This window comes from Sinohyriopsis cumingii, chromosome 5 (assembly GCF_028554795.1).
Source record: "Sinohyriopsis cumingii isolate HCF-2022 chromosome 5, ASM2855479v2, whole genome shotgun sequence".
Taxonomy (NCBI): domain Eukaryota; kingdom Metazoa; phylum Mollusca; class Bivalvia; order Unionida; family Unionidae; genus Sinohyriopsis; species Sinohyriopsis cumingii.
Window position 1 is genome coordinate 127,134,527 of NC_142965.1, and position 26,294 is coordinate 127,160,820.

Here is a 26,294-nt window from a genome sequence, read left to right on the forward strand (position 1 = left end):
ATGCAAATTCGGGGCGGGGGGTGTGTGCCTCCTTGCCTCCCCCCCGCCCCATAACGTCCCTGCACACAGCCATGTAACTACTGAAAATCATCATAACACCCACAGATGCACACATACACACACACACATTACCCAATACGGACAACTTGCCCGAATATATATATATATATATATATATATATATATATATATATATATATATATATATAAAGTGACACAGGAACGACTCTACAAGTGGTTATGGTTCTTTGGTCGCCCCTTCCCCGCTTTTCAGGCCAAAACGATTGCAATTTTTCAGAGCAAAACCGAATAAACTCGGTCGTTTTATCAAAAGTTCCCAGCCCATTTTAAACTCATTAAAAAATCATGGATCTGTCCGTGACGATGTGATCAGACATATTCAAGATATTGTGAACAATGTACACATAGGGCGGTGTTATACCGGACAGTCCGCTTTTCAGTTTGTCCGTCTCATTCTGAATTTGACATGTATCATGTATGAGCAAAGGAGTGTCAGGTATTCTCAAGTTCCGTCAAGGCCACGCTATATACAAAGCCATGCTATACGGACCATTTATTAGTTCCCCCTTTATCGGTGTTAGTTTCGTGTAGACAATGCCAGCACGGTGATGAAATATCATGTTGGGGGGCGAGGCATGTATACCAAGTGCTGATGCAACATTGCATCATAAAGTTACACCATGTTCTATGACAAAATGTAAACTAGTATGGTTTTGAAATACGACAACCGGTAAGGTGTCCGTTGCATGATGTACAGTCACTATATTGTAGCTATATATAGTTGAATTTCATAAGTACTAGTCTAACGCCTGAAATAAATTGCATTACGGAACCACGTGGCAAAATGCGTATACAAACTATAGCTTCACCTTTGAAAAGCTATACAAATATTATGTTAATTTGTGCAAGATATGAAAGTAATTCGCCGGTTCTAATTAGCTATTGCATTGCTGTATTGGTGTCGCAAAATCACATACTATGTTCAAGCTTGCTTACCCTTTATATATATATATATATATATATATATATATATATGGGGAATTAAAAGATGTGCCTACATGCCTTTATTTCTTTTATTCTGCCTATCATAGAGTAGAAACGAATTTTATATGTGACCTACTTTAAACCCCACCACCATCCCAACCAACCCGTTTCTGCCTTGGTACTAAATTATGGCTTAATGAAACAAGAATTAATATATATGTGTGTGCGTGCGTGCGTGCGCACATGCATGTATTTGTGTGTTCTCTTTCTGATATCATCTCGGGATCTTTATATTGGCGGGTGGTCCATATGCGTCAATCAAATTCATATTTTTACAGACAATAAGAGTATGCGTGCATAGCCTTCTTGAGTATCATTTTGGTACCTGGATGCGGACCATGTGAAATGGATAATAAAAAAAAATTAAGTGCTTCAGCGTTCATTGCTAGCTTGCATTTCTGCAACGGTCTTAATCATATCTGAACTGACTATTGTGCTACAATGAACGCATAAAATAAGTTGTCAAAATGACATAATATCCACTGTAACATGATTACATATAATCTAGTGAAGAAATTCAATAAACATTTATGTGTATTCGTATGTTCGTCAAAAGCCGCAAATTTCGCAGTATTTCTGCATCTTCAAAAGACTTCGCAAACTACAAACTTAATCGAGAACATGTTTTATTTTTTTACAAAAGAAGCTCTTTTAAAAACCATCTAACCCATGCAAGTTTCAAATGTATTCTTGTTTGCACTCCTCTTTAAAAAAAAAGACAAATAAAACAAACCGTGTTCTTAGCTCATCCCTTATTGTCCCTGTCAATATGGGTCATACAAATAATTTAATCTGATTAAAATCAAATCTCCACTGTTATACATGAAGATCTGACAGTGACCGCATAGGGGTCATGATTTGGCAACCAACGTAATTACCATAATATCTAATTTCATCAGCTAATCAAATCAGATGAAGTGGTATATCTTCCGGTTTGGAGACTGTAGTGTTGATGAAGAACACTAATGTGTGCCGAACCATTTAGGGGGCAGGGGACAGTTTTTATGCACAAATTTAATGTCGCACGCATCTGCATAATATAAAAACTCATATAAAATAATATATGAGTTAGGTCACAAAGGTCCATATTTCTGGATAGGTTTTATGAAGCACAACATAATCATGTCAATCTCTTGACCTGACAAGTCTAATGAAGTTCTTATGATAAAATGTTTATGCACCCCATCCCCCCGTGTATACATTTATTTTTCACATCGTGCACTTCTTTATTTAGCACTACATCACCATTTTTACGTGTAGAAGTAAAGTGCATGGCTGTTTCCAACAAAGCACGACTTTGAGACTCCAAGAAAATAAAATATTTCTATTTTGAATTTATATCTATAACTAATTTGTTTTTAATTTTTTTCTCTAAGTGAGTTATTTTTGTTTTCTTTTGCTCTGTTTCTTTCTTTCTGTATTTCTTTCTCGTATCATCTATTTAAAGATTTGAATTAGCTTACTAATAACACTGAAAGTAATATGTTTTCACTAATGTTGTTTCAACTGGATGTTTATATTTGTCATTATCAAGCACATTATTCCCTATCATTCCACTTTTTCCTGGTGCTGATTAGTACAAATAGTTGTCATGACCAGTCTTGTGTGTGTGTGTGTGTGAGAGAGAGAGAGAGAGAGAGAGAAGGGGAAGAAATGGGTCTATCTTTCGCATCTCTGTCTTTGTTCATTTGCTGCATTTCGTATGTTAGGCCTATATACGTGTCCATTTTAAATTATAACTAAAAATGTATGTTCGTGTTGTATAGGTTGATCATCAAAATCGGACAGGACGATCTACCATAGATGCTCCATTTTTTCAAATCAAATTATAAACAAAATGTTATATTATGGGCCTCACCACAAGTAGAAATGTCTCCTTATCCTTTAGGGCACAGACTCTATCAAAACGTATTGATGACCCTGGAGTCTTTGTGTACGTGTGTGTGTGTGTGTGTGTGTGTGTGTGTGTGTGTGTGTGTGTGTGAGAGAAAGAGAGAGAGAGCGCTCACTCGGATACACGCACGCGTGAATGTGTATATATTCTTAATGAATTCCACCCTGTGATAAAAATTACGGCGTCGTCATCAAACAGGTTTCATCTCCTTTTTGATATACAATATGCACTACTTGAGTGAAATATAGAAACTAACTTGCACTGAAAGCAGACTCTGATCGGTGTCTACTCCCAGCAAGCTGTAATTCCATGCACATTCTCTTGGACCATGGCACTGATAAAGTCTAACTCGCGGAGGGCCGATAAAAAAAGCGCACTTAATGAACGAATCGGGCTGATGCATCCGACACCTTCGTGGAATTTGTTCTTAATGAACAAAAATGTAACATTCCGTGTACAACCTTAGTACGGGCTCAGTTGGACTTGACTTACTGACCCGTAAACAACCTTGGGAAATTATTAACCCAGTAAATGTTATTGACCTCATTACTTGAAATTATTATTATTATTATTATTATTATTATTATTATTGTTGTTGTTGTTGTTGTAGTATCCCGCAACACCGTTTTCCTGACACTATAACTTTACCGGGATGTATCATCATTATTATTATGGAATATGGTCTTAGAAGGCGTTGATTATCGTTACACATGTTAATGGAGACGGCCTTTTACAATACCAATCTCAAGCTTACGCATCTGTTTGATAATTATTTCAATCTGTAAAATATAATGTCAGATCGACCTAGGCGACATTTGGATAATCGTGTGTACCAATAGTACGTATCTATCCAGGGGCATATTAACCATTAAGCAGACTAAGCACGTGTTTAGGGCACCAGGGCCAAAGAGGGCACCACAAAGTTGAGAAAAGGGTGAAAAGAAAGAAAACGAATGAAGATTTGTAAAAAAAAATATGATAAAACTAGTGCAAATTGATCATAATGTTGTTTCTTGATCATGGTGCACCCTAGGGTTAACAGCTAAAATGGACTGGGTCAGCGTGGAAAGGGGGCGGGGGCACCAAGATTTGTCAGTGCTTAGGGCACCAGTGAGCCTTAATCCGCCCCTGTATCTATCGATGTTGTGTTTATCGACGGTTAAATCGGTACAGTTATCATCGATGTCTGTGGATTTGTATGCCCTACATGATAGAATTATTCAGTAATTCATACGTGCTTCATTCAGAAGTTAATTGTCTCTGTGAAAAAGTCAACTAACGAAATTTGGCTAATTTTGTTTTAGATGAGAAAAAAAATCCGACATAATAATCTCCTTCCATTTTTCAAATCCACTCTGCCGATACATATCACATTAGCTACATACCTATCTTCATTTATCTACCTTCTTGTACCTATCTGCTTATAGCTCAATGGTCATAAAATAATTAACAGAAAAGCAGTCAATGGTCTTATACTAATTAACAGACAAGCACTCAGTAGTCTTAAACTAGTTAACAGAAATCAGCAACACAACAAGTTTAGTAAAATCAACACAAATTTAATTCACTAACTTATTAAACGAAAAGTTAAGAGGAACTTACAATGATATGAAATAAATGCCAAATAATCCTAAATGTCATATCGCAAGTCCAAAAATATAAAATGGTCCTAATGAATTCCAATAATCCCGAATGTCCTATCGGAAGTCCAAAAATATAAAATGTTCCGAATGAATTCCAATAATCCCGAATGTCCCGAATGTCACTCACAAACTGACAAGAATCCCAAAATAGTGTTAATCCAGTCAATGAGTTCCTTAGTATTTCCAATATATGATTTAACTAATACCTCTGGAAGTATATCTGAACACAACAATAAGTAACTTTACAGATTGGTATTATGATATGAATAGGTTTTGTTACCTCCACCTTATACAAAAACGCAAGACCAGGATGTGGGTAATAAGTTCTGTCTAGAACATTCTGAGGTCAACAAACCATGTCAACATATTTACAAATTACCATTATCTTAAGTACAATCTATAATCATGGACAAAAGTTAGCTTAGTTAAAATAAAAGTTTGAGCACATATAGATATACACAAGTTTACCATTTTATAAATCAGTGTGCAGAATAGCCGGGTCAGTTGTAACTCGATTTGAATCTGATTCATGGATATGTCTTTGATATGATATTGTGTTGAACTGATCAGAGATCATGTCCGTCCGTCTGTCTGTCTATTTTCCTTGTATCATGAACTTCATTCACAGTGAGCGAGGGGGAGAGATCATATTTGGCATGATGCTATTTAAGGAGGAGCCATTGACATGAACTATTTCCAATCCTGGATGCAGACCCACACACCCCCAGGACGATTAGTGGGGGCGGATTTAAGGTCACATTGGCATATGTGTGGAGAATAATCTTTGCAACCCAAGCTCCATTTGCACCGATTAAGGAAACGTGTTTTTATTTTGGTCCGATATTTTCGGCGGATGAATATATGACAAGAAATGTGTAATTAGTGAATTAGTGAATGGAGAATGATGATTTGAAAAAATGAACATTATGAATTTAAATTCTCCTTACACTCCGAAAACAATCCTCAATTTACGTATGCCTCTGTTTTCTTTCATTCGGTTTGTTGCATATTTCTCTTTTACCCTCTCTCTCTCTCTCTCTCTCTCTCTCTCTCTCTCTCTCTCTATATATATATATATATATATATATATATATATATATATATGTGTGTGTGTGTGTGTGTGTGTGTGTGTGTGTTTCTCAGACTTTTGTTATTTGAAACTCAATGAAGACTTTGCGTGTGTATATGTATATTGTTTGAATTTGTATGTGTGTGTGCCTGTATGTATATACCTTGAATATTAAACTATATATATATATGAAACGTGTACGAGTAAACTGTCATAAAATGATTTATAATGTAATGAGAGCATAAGGTGGCTATTGACTTAAAACAATGTGTGTTATTTTATAAACAACAAATGTAGTTTGTAATTGTATCAACAATGTAATTATATACATTCAATAATGTAAACATAAACAACCAGTACATAACAAAATTATATATACTAAAATGCATTATTTAACATTTAACATCAGAGACGCTAAATAGCAAATACTTGTAAAGCATAGAAATGCAATTGCATTGTTTCAGTCAAGTATCACTTATTATAACGGGAATATAGAAAATGTAATTGCATCGTTTGAATAATGTAATTACTTACAATAAGAGGAACATATACGGATATTAATGGAATGTAAAATACCTGAAAACTGACTATCATGCTCGACAAAATCTCGACATTTTAGTGTAGAAAACGATTCTTGACAGTGCCCTGACGTTTCCGTATATAAAATGGTCGAGACTTTTATATTGAAAATAAATAATGCTTGATGTTCCATCGACGTTTTTCGTTTATAAAATGGAACTTGGCAGTGCCTACACATATTTAAAGTAGAAAAAATGTAAAGATTATAAAGAAGGATACAATGTTACATCTATATTTGTTCGTCTTTCGCTCTCCTGGTATAGCATGAATGAACACATTTAAATCTAAACATTTCAACGGTATAAAAAGTATTTTCTGTTTATCAGAATATAGCTTCTCTTTAACAGACTTTGCATGAATATGTAACCGTAACTTCTATGCAACCAAACGGATTACAAAAGGGTTTCATGTTATCAATAATTATGATCAGTCAATTGATTTTATAATTGACAATAAATTAGTTAATCAGATATGACATGCAAATATTAAACGTCATGAAAATGCTGCGTCAACAAACGTTCATACTATATTAAAACAAGACCTTCAGGCTCAATTGAGATTCTTTTGAAAAAATACATATCAAAAGTCTAACACAACTGTAATAAAAGAAAAATATGCACTAAAGTAATATTTTTATAATTGCATGGCAGATTTACAGCTTATTCATAAGACATCCAAGCAAAACAATGGTAGCACTTTCTAAGCAAAAAAAAAAAAACAACAACCAACCCTGGTGTATTACGTAAGCATCACAATGGAGTCTTTCTCGATCGATCAATCGACCAGAATAGAACGATTTGACATTTTAAACAATGTTAGCGGAAAAGAAAGAAAGAAAGAAAGAAAGAAAGAAAGAAAGAATAAAAATAAATAAATAAATGAAACCATGTGAATGCATACGAAACGGCAGTCACTGATAAATAAATTACATGATTTATAGTCTATAAAGTTGATGAAGGAAACAAAACCAAAGGTATGTGTCATGTGGGACTAGTAAAAACTTGTATAGATGAAACCGAAACATAGCAAATGGTAATCGCAGTTTAAACTTGTTGTATCATTAAACTGTAAGAAGAAAATCATAATCCGTACATTTGAATAGAAACTCTCAGTTGTAAGTACAAAATCACATACCGTACCTAACAACAGAAACGCTGACTCGTAAGTACTAAAGAACTAAGTCATATGACGGAACTTCCAACAGTATCACAACCTTTTAGCAGATGCAAAAAAGAGGAATGTAGACATTACTTTGTCAGCAAATATTACCGAAAGCATTTATTTTCTGCCATGAAGAAATGTGCACTTCTCGGATCAAAAAAGTATCACATAAATTCCAATCTCCAGATCGCTTATATATGAATAAGCTGCCATTTCGACTAAGGTGCACCTTCTGTGTGATTATGACCTTGACCTTTAAAGAAGAAGACGTTTTAAAAAAGCAATAAAGCTATCACACCACATTAATACGTTCCAATATTTCCGTTTTCTCTTCTTTTTTGCTCAGGAGAGTCATTTCCGTTTCATTTCTTCTCATAGAAGCTTCGTCTTGCTCCCCTAATCCTTTCTTGCAGAGGTGATACGTGACAGCTGCGTTGAATGTGTGGCTAACTACGCTGCTCGTAGATCGTATTCTGTCCCTGTATGGAAAACAAAGACAAACAACCAGGTAAGAAGCATATCAATAAATATGCATTAGGAATCATATTTCGTGCCCTCAAATTCATACAAGATGTATCAACACATTCCAAGTCAAATACTTTAACAAACATTACTGTGTCAGTAGACAAAGCTTAAACGACTAAATTGACTTCATACTGTTGGATACAAATGACATGTATTGAGAAGATATGATTTTCGCAGCTTAATAAATACAGTATTGGCCTTAATCATTTCGCACTGATTCTAGTGACTTAAGCCACGATTTGCATTCGTACAGTAATTAGGATACAATGCCAATAGCAAGAAAATCGTTCTACGCGTGTGCGAAATTAACCTACATTACCTTCAGTGTTATTTACTTCCAAAACTACTTAATTTTGAATAGGATTCTAAATTCCTGAATATGAGGTACAGTGTTGTTGTTGTATTTAAAACAATGTTTAAAACAAACATTATTGACATATAATTATTTCAATCTGATTAAAATCAGATCTCTACTGTCTTACGTGAAGATTTGACAGCGACAGCTGATGGGTCATGCTCTGGTGATCTGCTGAACTACCTAATAAAAATGCAGCTTTCGGAAATTTGAAAGAGAATCGGATCGTTTGGCACACACTGATGCTCTTCAGCCATACTGCCAAGTCATCCAAACGCAAAGTTACAATACTTAATCTGATTGGCTGATAAAGTTATTATGGTAATTATCGTAATAATACAGGTCACCAGAATATGACAGGTGAGCGGTCGCTCTCTGATCTTCGCGTAGGACAGTGGAGATCGGATATTAATCAGACTGATAATTAATGTTAATTGAAATGGGACAATTAGACAGTAAAAACATACAGGGACAACACAGATTGCCCAAAACAAAAAGTAGACACTTTCGTTATTTTACTGAATCTTGGTGGCACGTACCATGTAAATTATTCCCCTTTATATTTGTTTTCACTCGTTTAATGTGATATCATATCAGCGCCATAACTATAACAAACTGCCTCCGTTAGTATAATAATTTGTTTCATTATTTAGTAGAAAATAAAATTTGTTAATTAGTAACTAATGGTTGATATACTCATCTTAAATCATAAATTTAATGTAGTCCCACAGAGCTAAAAATTAAATTCATTAAAAGTTGCAAGAGTTGAATTTGCGCATTCGAGAATTAAATACAGGCAGACAAATGAACGACCACACAGACGGACGGACAAAAAGGATTGATGCTGCATGCGTTCAGCCACATGCATGGAACATAAATAAAAATTATACTTACAGGTACCATTCTACTGCCAAGAGAAGAGCTATGTCCCCGACAGGTCTACTCATTGAGGTAAGAATCATGACAACCGCCATGACACTGGCGCTTGGAATGGAGGGCACAGTCATGGCAGCAATCGTTGTTAACAGCCTGTAGTAGTAGTAGTAGTAATAGTAGTTGTAGTTGGTGTTGTAGTAGTAGCATTAATAATGCTAATAATAATAATAATACTAATAATAATAGTTGTTATTGTCGTTATTATTATTAGTAGTAGTATTGTTATCAGTCTTATCATTGTCTTAATCTGACTGTCACTTTTCCAACAACAAATTCTGTAATAAGTATATCGGGGTGTATTCCGGTTTAAAATTGTAACTTTTCTTTGGCCATGGAAAGTCAACGGGCATTATGGCAATAATAGAAGGTGTACTTTATTTTTAAAAAATGCTTCCTAATAAAATTGAAAAAGTTAAAAAAATGAAATAGATTTAGACGTCTTTATTAAACAATCAAAATTTGCAAGTTACTCCCATTTAATATAGAACGATATCAGATACAGGTTTCGCGTTTAACTATATTGATATACTGCTAATTTTATGTTTGTTTTAGTTAGCAAGCTGAAACGTTTCTGCCGTATACTAACACACTGGCAGATACAGATGCACAGACTAAACAACCCCGATCATTAGCATCAGAAGTTATTGTTTTTGTAGAGTTTAACGCCATTTTTCAGCACACGATAGGCTATATATGACGGCCAGTATAAATGGTGGAGGAAGAACCCCGGAAAACCCTGGAAAGAACCACCGACCCACGAGAAGCTACTGGCACGCTTTCTCACATACAGCAACAGATATAAAAACACACACAAATACGAACACGCATGCTCACACATACAGATGCATGGAAGAAAACGTACCCAATCATTAGTATATCCCCAATGCTGATGGAGGAACCTGATAGATTAGCAATGAAGACGCAGGAACTGGCGATGTACACAGCGCCACCATTGCAGCTAAGCGTGACGCTAAATGGGATAACGAAGCGGACAACTCTTTTATCAATTTTCTGCTTCTCTTCACAGACATGGTTCATCTCTGGAATGGCAACCGCCCTATGACACATGATTAGGATAAACTTGAGCGTAAATTATAAAAGATATCGTAATCTTGTACAATTAATTATTTAAATACGAACATCTGAAATGTACACTTGCCTCTAAATTTCTTCCTGATTTTATTTATATCTAAACAATGACAATCAACGTTCCTAAATTTGACTCGTCGCGTAAAATAGACAACCGTAAACTTTATACATTTACCATACCAGAATTAAATTATCATTGTAATCTTATAATAATTTTTACAACTTCGACATAATGAAATATGTCCATAATCAGCAAAAATCAGTTCTCATTAATCACTTACACATAATGATTCCAAAACAATAATTTTCAAAACGCATGCCGATCAAGTCAGCTTCAGTAACTTTCATTATCTGTACAGCTGATAAGAAATTATGTGAAGGCTTTTTTCTCTAAATTGTTGTCGGCTGACGTTATGTTTTACCTTCTTTAGCTGACTAGTTTTCTAAATTAGAAAAATCACTGTTTTAAGTTATTTGGTGAGGTTAAACATGAAAATACCGTGGGAAGCAATCTACAAAGGATGACACTACAACATGGCAGCCGATAACAATTGTAAAATGACACTACAACATGGCAGCCGATAACAATTGTAAAATGACACTTCAGCATGGCAGCCGATAAATATGGTAAAATGACACTACAACATGGCAGCCGATAACAATTGTAAAATGACACTACAGCATGGCATCCGATAACTATGGTAAAATGACACTACAACATGGCAGCCAATAACTATGGTAAAATGACAATACAACATGGCCACCGATAACAATGGTAAAATGACACTACAGCATGGCAGCCGATTACAATGGTAAAATGACACTGCAAAATTGCAGCCGATAACGACGGTAAAATGACACTGCAACATAGCAGCCGATAACAATGGTAAAATGACAATACAACATGGCCGCCGATAGCAATGGTAAAATGACACTACAGCATGGCAGCCGATAACTGTGGTAAAATGACAATACAACATGGCCGCCGACAACAATGGTAAAATGACACTACAACATGGCAGCCGTTACAATGCAACATAGCAGCCGATAACGATGGTAAAATCTTGTTCACGCCTAATTTTACCAAACGTATAAAGACCTATGAAAACGTAATTTTGATGAAATAGTGACGCGTTTGCTTTGGCAAGTAAAGTAACTATTTTTTCACTCTGTTTCGTTTTTATCTTTTTTTTCTTCTTCTGTAAAATATGTAATAATTAACTAATAGATTTTCCGTTTATCATTGATTTCTTTTTTTTATATAAAGACGTAATATTAATCCCATAATAAAATACTGCTGCACTAATAAATTTAATTTTTTTTCTCGATGAAATTCAATACATTAGCCCTGACCACGCGTTTACATAGACTACCTTGTTGTTCTATTAAGTAAAGTCATGGACATAACATATCAGACGTTAAGGAAAGTGCTTTCTTCCTTTTCTGGAAATAGTTGCCTTTGAAAGCAATGAAGTGAATAGTTAGTACCAGTGCCGGATTACTAAATAGTCAGAGTAGGTACCGACCTAGGGGCCACGCGACAACGGATCAAAATAATACTGATAAAACGTATTAGGAGTTAATTTGCGAGGAAGGCCCCAAGATTTAAACTGCCTAAGGACCTAAGGGCCTCGACAGAGTTTAATCCGGTAATGGCTAGTACCTGTGATATTTCCGGAGGAGGCAAATTTTCGCCTTCCCGCTTTATCGTCTTAAGTCAAATCGCAGAGGCTAAATTTAGTAACAAGAGACTGATGATGCTTCTTGCTCTCCAGAGTTTCACATTTCGACGTTATACATATCTCCAAGAAAAATCAACAACAAAAAAGGTAATTATTCTTCTTAAGGACCTCAGAAACATTAAACAACGCCTGATTGGTTACAATGGCATAGTAATACATTGAAACCAAAGCATGCCCATAACAAATGGAAAATACATGAAATTTAAACTTACGTGCTAGTTGTTGCGAACGCAATCATCCATGGCCTAGCGATGCTCATCAGAAATGTGAAAGGGTTTCTCCTGGTGAAGATGAAAAGTTTAAGAGGCATCATGACGATCTGGTGAATAGCAATTCCAATAGTCACGCATGCGATGAACATGCCAAGCTGACTGAACACATTCCGAACATCTGCTACACTGGCCGCTGACACGGCAATAAGGCTTGTCACTCCAATCGGGGTCGCCCTTAAAAATATAAGAAATGGTTATTATCAGTTAATTTCTTATCAAACAATAGCAGGATAAGAAGCATTTAAATCCTCCAACTTTTGCATTTAACAATTAATATATTTAGAATAATCGCCGTGGATTAGACCTTTTCCTAAGAAATCGGAGAAAGTCGTCTTGATAAAGATACTCCGCAGATATCTTACCTGCGTTTTGCTTCGAAAAAGATTTTTTTTAAATATCCTAAAATGATTGGGGTTTTTTTTGTTGTTTTTGTTTGGTTCCTTACAACATGAAGGTTCTATTAATAGTGCTGAGGGAAGTAATGTGCTATGCCCAAGGACATACTTATTGTAGTCTGTTTGGGGTTATCCGATGGTAGATCCAGTATTGCCTTCACTAACTGATGTTATTAATACCTCTCTCTCATTAGGGGAATTCCCATCATTTTTCAAAACTGCCATTGCAACGCCTCTGCTGAAGAAACCAACATTAGACCATAACGATTTAAAAAACTACTGCCCAGTTTCTAATCTCCCATTCATATAAAAAATCTTAGAAAAGTTTATTCTATTCGAGCTTGTATCTCATCTGAATTCCAACAGTCCTTTTATCAATGTACAATCTGCATATCGCCCTTGCCACAGTACTGAAACTACTCTTCTAAAAGTAGTTAATGACATTCTCTCTGTTTTGGATAGCGGAAAGATTACAGTCCTCACCCTCCTTGATTTGTCTGCAGCATTTGACACAATAGACCATGATATATTACTTCACCGTCTCCAGCATGTATATGGCATTCATGATACAGCCTTACTGTGGTTCAAGTCCTACTTGGTCAACATGACACAAATTGTATCTGCAAATGGAATACACTCCAGCCCAGTTGATCTATGTTGTGGTGTTCCACAGGGGTCTGTTCTTGGACCTGTTCTCTTCATTCTGTACACTCAGCGGCCCTCAAGTGTCATTGATCATCATCCAGTGTCTCACCAATTGTACGTTGACGACACCCAAATATACAACTCTAGCCACCCAACTGAAGTTGATACTACCATCCAAGGTGTAGAGAGGTACATTTCTGATGTGAAATCATGGATGACATGTAACAAGCTGCAGATAAATGATTATAAAATCGAGGCCATTCCGAATACAGCACAAATACTTTCTCATTCACATCCTTTACCTCAAACAATAAATATCAGCAACACCAACATTAAATTCACACAATCAGTACGAAACCTAGGTCTTACTCTGGACAGTACTCTCACATTGCACCAACATGTCATGAACGTATGCAAGGCTGCATATCTTGAGCTGAGACGTACCAGCCCCATTCGCAAATATCTTTCAGTTGATGCCACTAAAACACTTGTGTGTCCATTAGTACTTTCAAGACTGGACTATGGTAACTCAGTTCTGTCTGGTTCATCTCAATATCTACTCCAAAAACTTCAAAACGTTCGAAACACAGCTGCTCGGATCATACTTAGAGTACCACGATCAGAGCACACCTCCCCGATGCTCTGTACCCTACACTGGCTATCCATTCGATCCAGAATCAAACACAAAATTTGTTTCACTGACGGACTCTAGTCCAACATACCTATCTGGCCTCACCCATGTGTGCACACCAGCAAGATACTTACGCTCCTCTTCTGACAATCGTATACTCATTATTCCCGTTATGAAAACAAAGTCATACGGACATCGTTCTTTTGCATACCAGGGCCCGGCAACGTGGAATGAATTGCCCACTGAACGTAGACACAGACACAGTGATCACATAAAAGAGTGCTCTCAAAACTCACTTATTTCGACTGCAAGTACAAACTTAAAGACCTAATAACGTTTCCTACCTTAAATATTCTCAGCATGTTTTTTATATTATCTAGTTTCATGGTGTTTGTGGTTGTACTCATATCATTATATGTTTTTTTATCTTATAGGTATTGTCTAATGTTGTTAAGCGCTTAGAGCTTCTAAAGATTAGGGGCTATAAAAAGTCCTTATTATTATTATTTTTATTAGATATCGAATCCGCTTCCCTCAGTTCACAAGGATAAAGCGCTTATCGCTGGGTCATCGCTATTTGGACATAACGAGTTCAGTTGATTATATTAAAGCGCTCATAATTCAACTTACCACATCAGCCAACGAACAACAACAACAACGGTATCGGAGCAAGCAACGAAGAAATCCAGAAAAGGTTTCCCCTTCTCCTTCAACGACCCAGCCGCGATACCCAATAGGCTTGCAGCCAAAATCATACCTGGAAAAAAAAGAATAAAAAAACACAATAAAAACTACCCAAAACGGCTAGAATATATTTATTTTTTTTCTTTATTTTTTATTTATTTATTGCCCTTATCGTTTACTTTTTGCAACTATTTTATTTTGACCAATCCATTTTGGTGGCTTACATGAACCGTTCCAGTACGTTTATAAATGTGATGCAAAAATGTTGAATAAAACCATTTAAAAAATAAAAAACAGAATCAGTGCCAATGTTTATCTCACGGTTAGGGCTCCCCAGTGACCGAGTGGCCGTTACGGATCACTGCCATCTCACCTCTGTCTGCGTGGGTTCGAGTCTAGGATTCGGCCAATGTGGGTATGTGAGAAAGCTTGCCAGTAGCTTCTCGTGTATCGGTGGTTCTTTCCGAGGTATTCCGGGCCATCCTCCGCCATTAATACTGGCCGCCATGCATAGCCTATCGTGTGCTGAAAACCCCAAAACAACAACAACAACAACAACAATCTCACGGTTACACTTAAATAATCGAAAATACTTTCTACAATGCAAGCCCCCATTTGCCACTGATAAAAGTATGCCTTTACCGTCATTAGTAGCTTATAAGTGGGATTCATCTGCAAACAACATAGACCTTGACCTGAAGTCGCATAGTCAGGGTTTGTTTCTTTTTCTCTTTTTTTCTTTCTCCTAATTACTCCTAACACGCTGGATAGTACCAGATCTGCCGGTTCATTATGATACGGCATATATGGGTCCATAAACCTGCAGTTGGACATGACCTATAAGCGACTATATGCGGTAATTCTCTTACTTCTTCAGTCTGTAAAACACCAGCGAATTTACCTATATTTAACACAAGGATTGATAATCAAAATAATGACCATGAAAATATGTTCTTCCAAGGAATGTTTTAATATAATTCATAATGTTAAATTAAATTAAATATGACATCGTTTCGAGACAACCTTGATAACGCATTATTTCTAATTATTTTTTCTTTCAAACTGCGCCTGTCATAAGGTATACTACGTAAGTCTACATGTACCTAATGTAAATTCAGTACGAAAATGAATTATTTTAAATGATATTTAAAAATTAAAATGCCAGGTCTCTATGCATACCAATGATATTAGCAGCATCTGTTTTTCCTATCTCTTTGGTCAAAATAAAACATGCTTCTGTGATAGAAGTTCCATTGGTAAAATTTTGGGATCCACTAATATCTTCTTTGTAATACCGAGTCTGGGTCTTTCTGAAAGCCGCTTCTACCAAATTGTCAGGAAAGATGTTTCTGCAAAAAAAAGATTAAATAAAAACAAGCTATTGCCTCGCATGCACTGAATATCACTATATTGGCGTATTAATATTTGTTTGTTTATTTATTTATTTATTTAGTTATTTATTTATTTTAACCATAGCAAGAACCCATCAATATCAGCTGATCACTTTTAATATCTGCGCTTTGAGGATACTGTAGACATGAGCTATCGCCAATGCGATCCTGTTTCAAGTTGACTCCAAAACTATGATAGTTGACGTGAGACATTTTAACCGCTGGTCCTCTTTGAGGACTTTGATGGTGGTTTGGGACGTGTGGGTGAGGTTGGCTGTCAGAAGGGAGAGAGACAGATAGAAATAGAGAGAGAGTGAAGGAAGATTTCAGGAACGATATACCTCTCAGCGAACTGTGATCACGACATGTTTACATTAACATCTGAATCTCTCATACGCAGACATAATGCAGTTTATCAAACTTATTACATTATAATGAAATATGAAACGGATCATCGGCTCTTGCTTATAAAAATGTAAGCGCTAAAACTTTATTTTCAACAAACTTACCTGATTAAGTCAGCCAAGATATCTTGGGTTTGTAAAGCATTTTCCACCTTGGAGTTACTTTGTGGAGTACCACCTGCTCCTATACAGAAAGGAATATATATATATATATATATATATATATATATATATATATATATATATATATATATATATATATATATATATATGTGTGTGTGTGTGTGTGTGTGTGTGTGTGTGTGTGCTTTAGACTTAATGAGACTTTTTCAAAGATAAATACAAAACAGAGACTAGACAAACAAATATAACATAAAACAGAAAAACAGTTGTGTTTGCAAAACTTTATATGACTATTTCTACAGATATTAAACCCCTTTAAATTTATTATGTTTCGACTAGTTTGTTTCAACTTGTGGATGCTAACAATTTTCAGTAATCTATCTTGAGTTAATTATGCAAAAGGCAATAACCTTGAATGTTGCAATGCATAATGAAGTAGTCTTATCAAACCAATTACCACAAAGCAGGTATTTTTCGCAAGTCAACCATTTGCCGAGTTTGCGCAAAAGTAGGAGATTACAGTTTGGTCTACGATTATTAGCAAATGCTTATTCATAGGGGCTACAATATTTAACAAGGAACAGTTTCAAGAGATTTATTTTCATGATCTCACTCGGAGACTGCTAAATTGTAAGAAATTATCCATATCTCACTATGGGACCGCTAAATTAATAATAGTCTCCACATCTCACTCTGAGACGGCAAAATTGTTAGTATTATACATCGCTCAACCCCCCCCCCCCCCATTTATTATAGTATTTGAAAGTTCATAATTAAAAGAGAAACGAAAATCTCTGGAAAAATATTTAGTTTTGATGGCACAGAAGTTGCAGTGAAATATTACCCAGTTTAATGTTCAACCCAAGATACCTTGGATTTCAGAACGCGTTAGAATAATTGCATAAAAATGTTTGGACTGGTTATATGTTAAAATCTATCAGTTCAATTGTCAAAAGAACAGCTTTAAATATCCACTATACATGGATTATGTATGAGGTAAGTGATACTTAACAACAACAACACTGAGGGCATTTGTATCGAGGATATACCTGGTTTAATTATGAAGGAAAGGGTCAGGTCAAAGCACCCCTGAGGACATTTGACTTACTTAGTTTACGTATGAGATAGAACGACGGGCCAACATCAACAATGAGGACGTTTGAATCGAAGATATATCTGGTTTATGTGTGCGTGTAAGGAGCACTCAATCACAACGCTGAGAATATTTGAAGCTATGACGTACCTGGTTTGAGTGTGAGCGTAAGGAGCACACCAATCACGGCGCTGAGAATGTTTGAAGGTAGGACGTACCTGGTTAAGCATGTGTGTAAAAGCACTCAAGCACAACGCTGAGAATATTTGAAGCTATGACGTACCTGGTTTGAGTGTGAGTGTAAGGAGCACACCAATCACGACGCTGAGAATGTTTGAATGTAGGACGTACCTGGATCAAGTATGAATGTAAGATCACTCATCACGACGCTGAGAATGTTTGAAGTTAGAACGTACCTGGTTTGAGTGTGAGGGTAAAGAGCACACCAATCACGACGCTGAGAATGTTTGAAGTTAGAACATACCTGGTTTAAGTATGAGTGTAAGAGCACTCAATCACAACGCTAAGAATGTTTGAAGCTAGGACGTACCTAGTTTAAGTATGGGTAATAGCACTCAATGACAACGCTGAGAATGTTTGAAGCTAGGACGTACCTAGTTTAAATATGAATGTAAGAGCACTCAATCACATCGCTGAACATACCTGGTGTAAGTATGAGTGTAAGAGCACTCCATCACAACGCTGTGAATGTCTGAAACTAGGACGTACCTGATTTAAGTATGTGTGTAAGGAGCACTCAGTCACAATGCTGGAATGTTTGAAGCTAGGACGTACCTGGTGTCAGTTCAAGGTGCACACCAATCACGACGCTGAGAATGTTTGAAGGTAGGACGTACCTGGTTTAAGTATGAGTGTAAGAGCACTCAATCACAACGCTAAGAATGTTTGAAGCTAGGACGTACCTAGTTTAAGTATGAGTAATAGCACTCAATCACAACGCTGAGAATGTTTGAAGCTAGGACGTACCTAGTTTAAATATGAATGTAAGAGCACTCAATCACATCGCTGAGAATGTTTGAAAACTAGGACGTACCTGGTTTGAGTGTAAGGTGCACACCAATCACAACGCTGAAAATGTTTGAAGCTCTGACGTACCTGGTTTAAGTATAAGGGCAAGAGACAGGCCAACAGCAGCGCTGAGGACGTTTGAAGCTAGGATGAAGATGAATGATACCAAACTTATCTTGCCATTCGATTTGGGATCCATCGATGCAGTGCCTGTAAAAGAATGAATAGTTCAATGCATACGTACTTAATTTACATAAGTACAGACAGACAAACAGCAATCAACTATAGTTGTAAATACGCACAATGCTTCCATGAATATTTACTTGTTTACATAGATACATGCGTGCATGATCACATACACATGCACGCAAACATTGTCATACATAATTTTTAATATACGTTTAAATGACAAATATGAGATGGTAAAAATGTCTTCAATAATAATTACTAAATCGCATCTGCATTTCTTCCACGCAGATGTGATTGATGATTCAATAATAAACACAGTTTATTTGAAGATTTGACAGACGTTCAGACGTTCACGCTTTTGTGATATTGAGAAACATACCTGCGACCACACTGCAGAATATCAGGGGTACAATCATCATTTTTAGCATTCGTAGGTACAGCTCACCACCAAAACCTAAAAATACAAATGTTGGTGTGCCTATACAGCGAAACATGCCAATATAGATCCTAAAGTGTATATAGAGCCAGCATAATTACAAAAGTGGGCCAAAACGATAGATAGATAGATAGATAGATAGATAGATAGATAATGTTCCAAGAAATAACAAAGCACGGAGCAAATATGTATTAGACCTATTCAAAAGTCTACATTGGGCCCTAATACATGTTTAGAAATTTAAATAATTACATAATTTGTTAAAGTAAATATATAAAATATTTGCACCTAATGCAAAATCGATCAAGGTAACCTTTAGTTGATATGCACCTTAATGTCAGAGAACAAAAATAATACTTTAAAAATCATACAAACGGATTAATTATACTTGGCAGATATACATACCAAGCCACATTAGCACAGTTTCAGAAGGCCGTGCCTCACGAACTGAAAAGCCAAGTACAAAGCCAAGAACGACTCCGAGTACCGTCAAAAGAAGCAGTGAATTCTTCTTCAGAAATCTAATACAGCCACCTTGTCTTCTCTTGGATGACATCGATAAAGAAGATGTCGAACACGACGGCGATGATCCTTCATCGTAACCATCATCGAACTTGTATTTTTCAATATGTTTTCCGGTCAAAAGATCTGTGTTCATTTATATACGAGTCTGAAAAGGAAAAAATAAGGAACAACCGTTAAGCGGGGTTTTGATTCATGTTGACTAGTGTACACACATGGGATGCTGGAGACAAAACATGGCTCTCATTGCAATGAAACTGATTGCCTTTCTATATTGATTTCTCGGTAAGACACTTTTAAATTTTCAAATTCATACATGTAGTAAATACTAGCAGATAACAGGCAAATACTGAATAGACACATAGGTATACACTTGCTTTATCCCAAAATTAAATGGTATAAGATTGCTGTATTCATGCAGAACGTAACGCATCATTTTGTTTCTCCTGTCATCACCAATATTCTTTCCCTTTTTGAAATGATTTAAATTTCTAAAAGTCGCAGCTGAAAAAAAAGAGTAGAAAGACAACATAACTACAAAGATATTTGGCCTTTCATGTGAAAGAAAGTATAATCATACAGCCAGTATAATCATTTCAACTTTTTTCGGGGGTGGGGGGAGCATATCTTGGGGGGGGGGGGCAAAACTTGATTTGAGGGGAACCTGACGGACTTGTTGATTTTCGTATATAGGCAACATCAGTTTTACACTTTACAGTACATGCAAATTCGGGGCGGGGGGTGGTGGTATGCCCCCTTGCCCCCCATCCATAACGTCCCTGCACACAGCCATGTAACTACTGAAAATCATCATAACACCCACAGATGCACACATACACACACACACATTACCCAATACGGACAACTTGCCCGAATATATGTTTATATATATATATATATATATATATATATATATATATATATATATATATATATATATATATATATAAAGTGACACAGGAACGACTCTACAAGTGGTTATGGTTCTTTGGACGCCCCTTCCCCGCTTTTCAGGCCAAAACGATTGTAATTTTTCAGAGCAAAACCGAATAAACTCGGTCGTTTTATCAAAAGTTCCCAGGCCATTTTAAACTCATTAAAAAATCATTGATCTGTCCGTGACGATGTGATCAGACATATTCAAGATATTGTGAACAATGTACACATAGGGCGGTGTTATACCGGACAGTCCGCTTTTCAGTTTGTCCGTCTCATTCTGAATTTGACATGTATTATGCATGAGCAAAGGAGTGTCAGGTATTCTCAAGTTCCGTCAAGGCCACGCTATATACAAAGCCATGCTATACGGACCATTTATCAGTTCCCCCTTTATCGGTGTTAGTTTCGTGTAGAAAATGCCATCACGGTGATGCAATATCATGTTGGGGGGCGAGGCATGTATACCGAGTGCTGATGCAATATTGCATCATAAAGTTACACCGTGTTCTATGACAAAATGTAAACAAGTTGGGTTATGAAATACGACAACTGGTAAGGTGTCCGTTGCATGATGTACAGTCACTATATTATAGCTATATATAGTTGAATTTCATAAGTACTAGTCTAACGCCTGAAATAAAGTGCATTACGGTACCACGTGGCAAAATGCGTATACAAACTATAGCTTCACCTTTGAAAAGCTATACAAATATTATGTTAATTTGTGCAAGATATGAAAGTAATTCGCCGGTTCTAATTAGCTATTGCATTGCTATATTGGTGTCGCAAAATCACATACTATGTTCAAGCTTGCTTACCCTTATATATATATATATATATATATATATATATATATATATATATATATATATATATATATATATATATATATATATATATATATATATATATATATATATGGAGAATTAAAAGATGTGCATACATGCCTTTATTTCTTTTATTCTGCCTATCATAGAGTAGAAATGAATTTTACATGTGACCTACTTTAAACCCCACCACCATCCCAACCAACCCGTTTCTGCCTTGGTACTAAATTATGGCTTAATGAAACAAGAATTAATATATATGTGGGTGCGTGCGTACGTGCGCACATGCATGTATTTGTGTGTTCTCTTTCTGATATCATCTCGGGATCTTAATATGGGCGGGTGGTCCATATGCGTCAATCAAATTCATATTTTTACAGACAATAAGAGTATGCGTGCATAGCCTTCTTGAGTATCATTTTGGTACCTGGATGCGGACCATGTGAAATGGATAATATAAAAAAAACTAAGTGCTTCAGCGTTCATTGCTAGCTTGCATTTCTGCAACGGTCTTAATCATATCTGAACTGACTATTGTGCTACAATGAACGCATAAAATAAGTTGTCAAAATGACATATTATCCACTGTAACATGTTTACATATAATCTAGTGAAGAAATTCAATAAACATTTATGTGTATTCGTATGTTCGTCAAAAGCAGCAAATTTCGCAGTATTTCTGCATCTTCACAAGACTTCGCAAACTACAAACTTAATCGAGAATATGTTTTATTTGTTTACAAAAGAAACTCTTTTAAAAACCATCTAACGCATTCAATTTTCAAATGTATTCTTGTTTGCACTCCTCTTTAAAAAAATAGGCAAATAAAACAAACCGTGTTCTTAGCTCATCCCTTATTGTCCCTGTCAATATGGTTCATACAAATAATTTAATCTGATTAAAATCAAATCTCCACTGTTATACATGAAGATCTGACAGTGACCGCATAGGGGTCATGTTTTGGCAACCAACGTAATTACCATAATATCTAATTTCATCAGCTAATCAAATCAGATGAAGTGGTATATCTTCCGGTTTGGAGACTGTAGTGTTGATGAAGAACACTAATGTGTGCCGAACCATTTAGGGGGCAGGGGACAGTTTTTATGCACAAATTTAATGTCGCACGCATCTGCATAATATAAAAACTCATATAAAATAGTATATGAGTTAGGTCACAAAGGTTCATATTTCTGGATAGGTTTTATGAAGCACAACATAATCATGTCAGTCTCTTGACCTGACAAGTCTACTGAAGTTCTTATGATAAAATGTTTATGCACCCCATCCCCCCGTGTATACATTTATTTTTCACATCATGCACTTCCTTATTTAGCACTACATCACCATTTTTACGTGTAGAAGTAAAGTGCATGGCTGTTTCCAACAAAGCACGACTTTGAGACTCCAAGAAAATAAAATATTTCTATTTTGAATTTATATCTATAACTAATTTGTTTTTAATTTTTTTCTCTAAGTGAGTTATTTTTGTTTTCTTTTGCTCTGTTTCTTTCTTTCTGTATTTCTTTCTCGTATCATCTATTTAAAGGTTTGAATTAGCTTACTAATAACACTGAAAGTAATATGTTTTCACTAATGTTGTTTCAACTGGATGTTTATATTTGTCATTATCAAGCAAATTATTCCCTATCATTCCACTTTTTCCTGGTGCTGATTAGTACAAATAGTTGTCATGACCAGTCTTGTGTGTGTGTGTGTGTGTGTGTGTGAGAGAGAGAGAGAGAGAGAGAGAGAAGGGGAAGAAATGGGTCTATCTTTCGCATCTCTGTCTTTGTTCATTTGCTGCATTTCGTATGTTAGGCCTATATACGTGTCCATTTTAAATTATAACTAAAAATGTATGTTCGTGTTGTATAGGTTGATCATCAAAATCGGACAGGACGATCTACCATAGATGCTCCATTTTTTCAAATCAAATTATAAACAAAATGTTATATTATGGGCCTCACCACAAGTAGAAATGTCTCCTTATCCTTTAGGGCACAGACTCTATCAAAACGTATTGATGACCCTGGAGTCTTTGTGTACGTGTGTGTGTGTGTGTGTGTGAGAAAGAGAGAGAGAGCTCTCACTCGGATACACGCACGCGTGAATGTGTATATATTCTTAATGATGTCCACCCTGTGATAAAAATTACGGCGTCGTCATCAAACAGGTTTCATCTCCTTTTTGATATACAATATGCACTACTTGAGCGAAATATAGAAACTAACTTGCACTGAAAGCAGGCTCAGATCGGTGTCTACTCCCAGCAAGCTGTAATTCCATGCACATTCTCTTGGACCATGGCACTGATAAAGTCTAACTCGTGGAGGGCCGATAAAAAAAGCGCACTTAAGGAACGAATCTGGCTGATGCATCCGACACCTTCGTGAAATTTGTTCTTAATGAACAAAAATATAACTTTCCGTGTACAACCTTAGTACGGGCTCAGTTGGACTTGACTTACTGACCCGTAAACAACCTTGGGAAATTATTAACCCAGTAAATGTTATTGACCTCATTACTTGAAATTATTATTATTATTATTATTATTATTGTTATTGTTGTTGTTGTTGTTGTTGTAGTAGTATCCCGCAACACCGTTTTCCTGACACTATAACTTTACCGGGATGTATCATCATTATTATTATGGAATATGGTCTTAGAAGGCTTTGATTATCGTTACGCATGTTAATGGAGACGGCCTTTTACAATACCAATCTCAAGCTTACGCATCTGTTTGATAATTATTTCAATCTGTAAAATATAATGTCAGATCGACCTAGGCGACATTTGGATAATCGTGTGTACCAATAGTACGTATCTATCGAGGGGCATATTAAGCATTAAGCAGACTAAGCACGTGCTTAGGGCACCAGGGCCAAAGAGGGCACCACAAAGTTGAGAAAAGGGTGAAAAGAAAGAAAACGAATGAAGATTTGTAAAAAAAAATTGATAAAACTAGTGCAAATTGATCATAATGTTGTTTCTTGATCATGGTGCACCCTAGGGTTAACAACTAAAATGGACTGGGTCAGCGTGGAAAGGGGGTGGGGGTACCAAGATCTGTCAGTGCTTAGGGCACCAGTGAGCCTTAATCCGCCCCTGTATCTATCGATGTTTAGTGTTTATCGACGGTTAAATCGGTACAGTTATCATCGATGTCTGTGGATTTGTATGCCCTACATGATAGAATTATTTAGTAATGCATACGTGCTTCATTCAGAAGTTAATTGTCTCTGTGAAAAAGTCAACTAACGAAATTTGGCTAATTTTGTTTTAGATAAGAAAAAGTAAATCCGACATAATCCTCTCCTTCCATTTTTCAAATCCACTCTGCCGATACATATCACATTACCTACATACCTATCTTCATTTATCTACCTTCTTGTACCTATCTGTTTATAGCTCAATGGTCATAAAATAATTAACAGAAAAGCAGTCAATGGTCTTAAACTAATTAACAGACAAGCACTCAGTAGTCTTAAACTAGTTAACAGAAATCAGCAACACAACAAGTTTAGTAAAATCAACACAAATTTAATTCACTAACTTATTAAACGAAAAGTTAAGAGGAACTTACAGTGATATGAAATAAATGCCAAATAATCCTAAATGTCATATCGCAAGTTCAAAAATATAAAATGGTCCTAATGAATTCCAATAATCCCGAATGTCCTATCGGAAGTCCAAAAATATAAAATGTTCCGAATGAATTCCAATAATCCCGAATGTCCCGAATCTCACTCACAAACTGACAATAATCTCAAAATAGTGTTAATCCAGTCAATGAGTTGCTTAGTATTTCCAATATATGATTTAACTAATTCCTCTGGAAGTATATCTGAACACAACAATAAGTAACTTTACAGATTGGTATTATGATATGAATAGGTTTTGTTACCTCCACCTTATATAAAAACGCAAGACCAGGATGTGGGTAATACGTTCCCTCTAGAACATTCTGAGGTCAACAAACCATGTCAACATATTTACAAATTCCCACTACCTTAAACTATAATCTATAATCATGGACAAAAGTTAGCTCAGTTAAAATAAAAGTTTGAGCACACATTATAGATATACACAAGTTTACCATTTTATAAATCAGTGTGCAGAATAGCCAGGTCAGTTGTAATTCCATCTGAATCTGATTCATGGATATGTCTTTGATATGATATTGTGTTGAACTGATCAGAGATCATGTCCGTCCGTCTGTCTGTCTATTTTCCTTGTATCATGAACTTCATTCACACTGAGCGAGGGGGAGAGATCATATTTGGCATGATGCTATTTAAGGAGGAGCCATTGACATGAACTATTTCCAATCCTGGATGCAGACCCACCAATCCCCAGGACGATTAGTTGGGGCGGATTTAAGGTCACATTGGCATATGTGTGGAGAATAATCTTTGCAACCCAAAATCCATTTGCACCGATTAAGGAAACGTGTTTTTATTTTGGTCCGATGTTTTCGGCGGATGAATATATGACAAGAAATGTGCAATTAGTGAATGGAGAATGATAATCTGAAAAAATGAACATTATGAATTTAAATTCTCCTTACACCCCGAAAACAATCCTCTATTTACGTATGCCTCTGTTTTCTTTCATTCGGTTTGTTGCATATTTCTCTTTTACCCTCTCTCTCT

At 36.0% G+C, this 26,294-nt stretch overlaps 1 protein-coding gene across 1 annotated transcript; it reads right to left on the reverse strand.

The window, feature by feature from the left end:
* Positions 1 to 5,880: 5,880 nt before the first annotated feature.
* LOC149800157 (excitatory amino acid transporter 1-like) lies at positions 5,881 to 26,243 on the reverse strand. The gene is made up of 11 exons (XM_089959755.1): positions 25,226 to 26,243; positions 19,756 to 20,020; positions 19,294 to 19,368; positions 18,813 to 18,935; positions 16,586 to 16,664; positions 15,865 to 16,034; positions 14,632 to 14,758; positions 12,271 to 12,504; positions 10,090 to 10,284; positions 9,186 to 9,320; positions 5,881 to 7,890 (listed from the first exon to the last, which is right to left on the reverse strand). Exons 2-11 carry the CDS (start codon positions 20,006 to 20,008, stop codon positions 7,704 to 7,706), a joined length of 1,578 nt encoding a protein of 525 aa, XP_089815881.1. The 5' UTR covers positions 20,009 to 20,020; positions 25,226 to 26,243; the 3' UTR covers positions 5,881 to 7,703.
* Between the last annotated feature and the right edge of the window lie 51 nt (positions 26,244 to 26,294).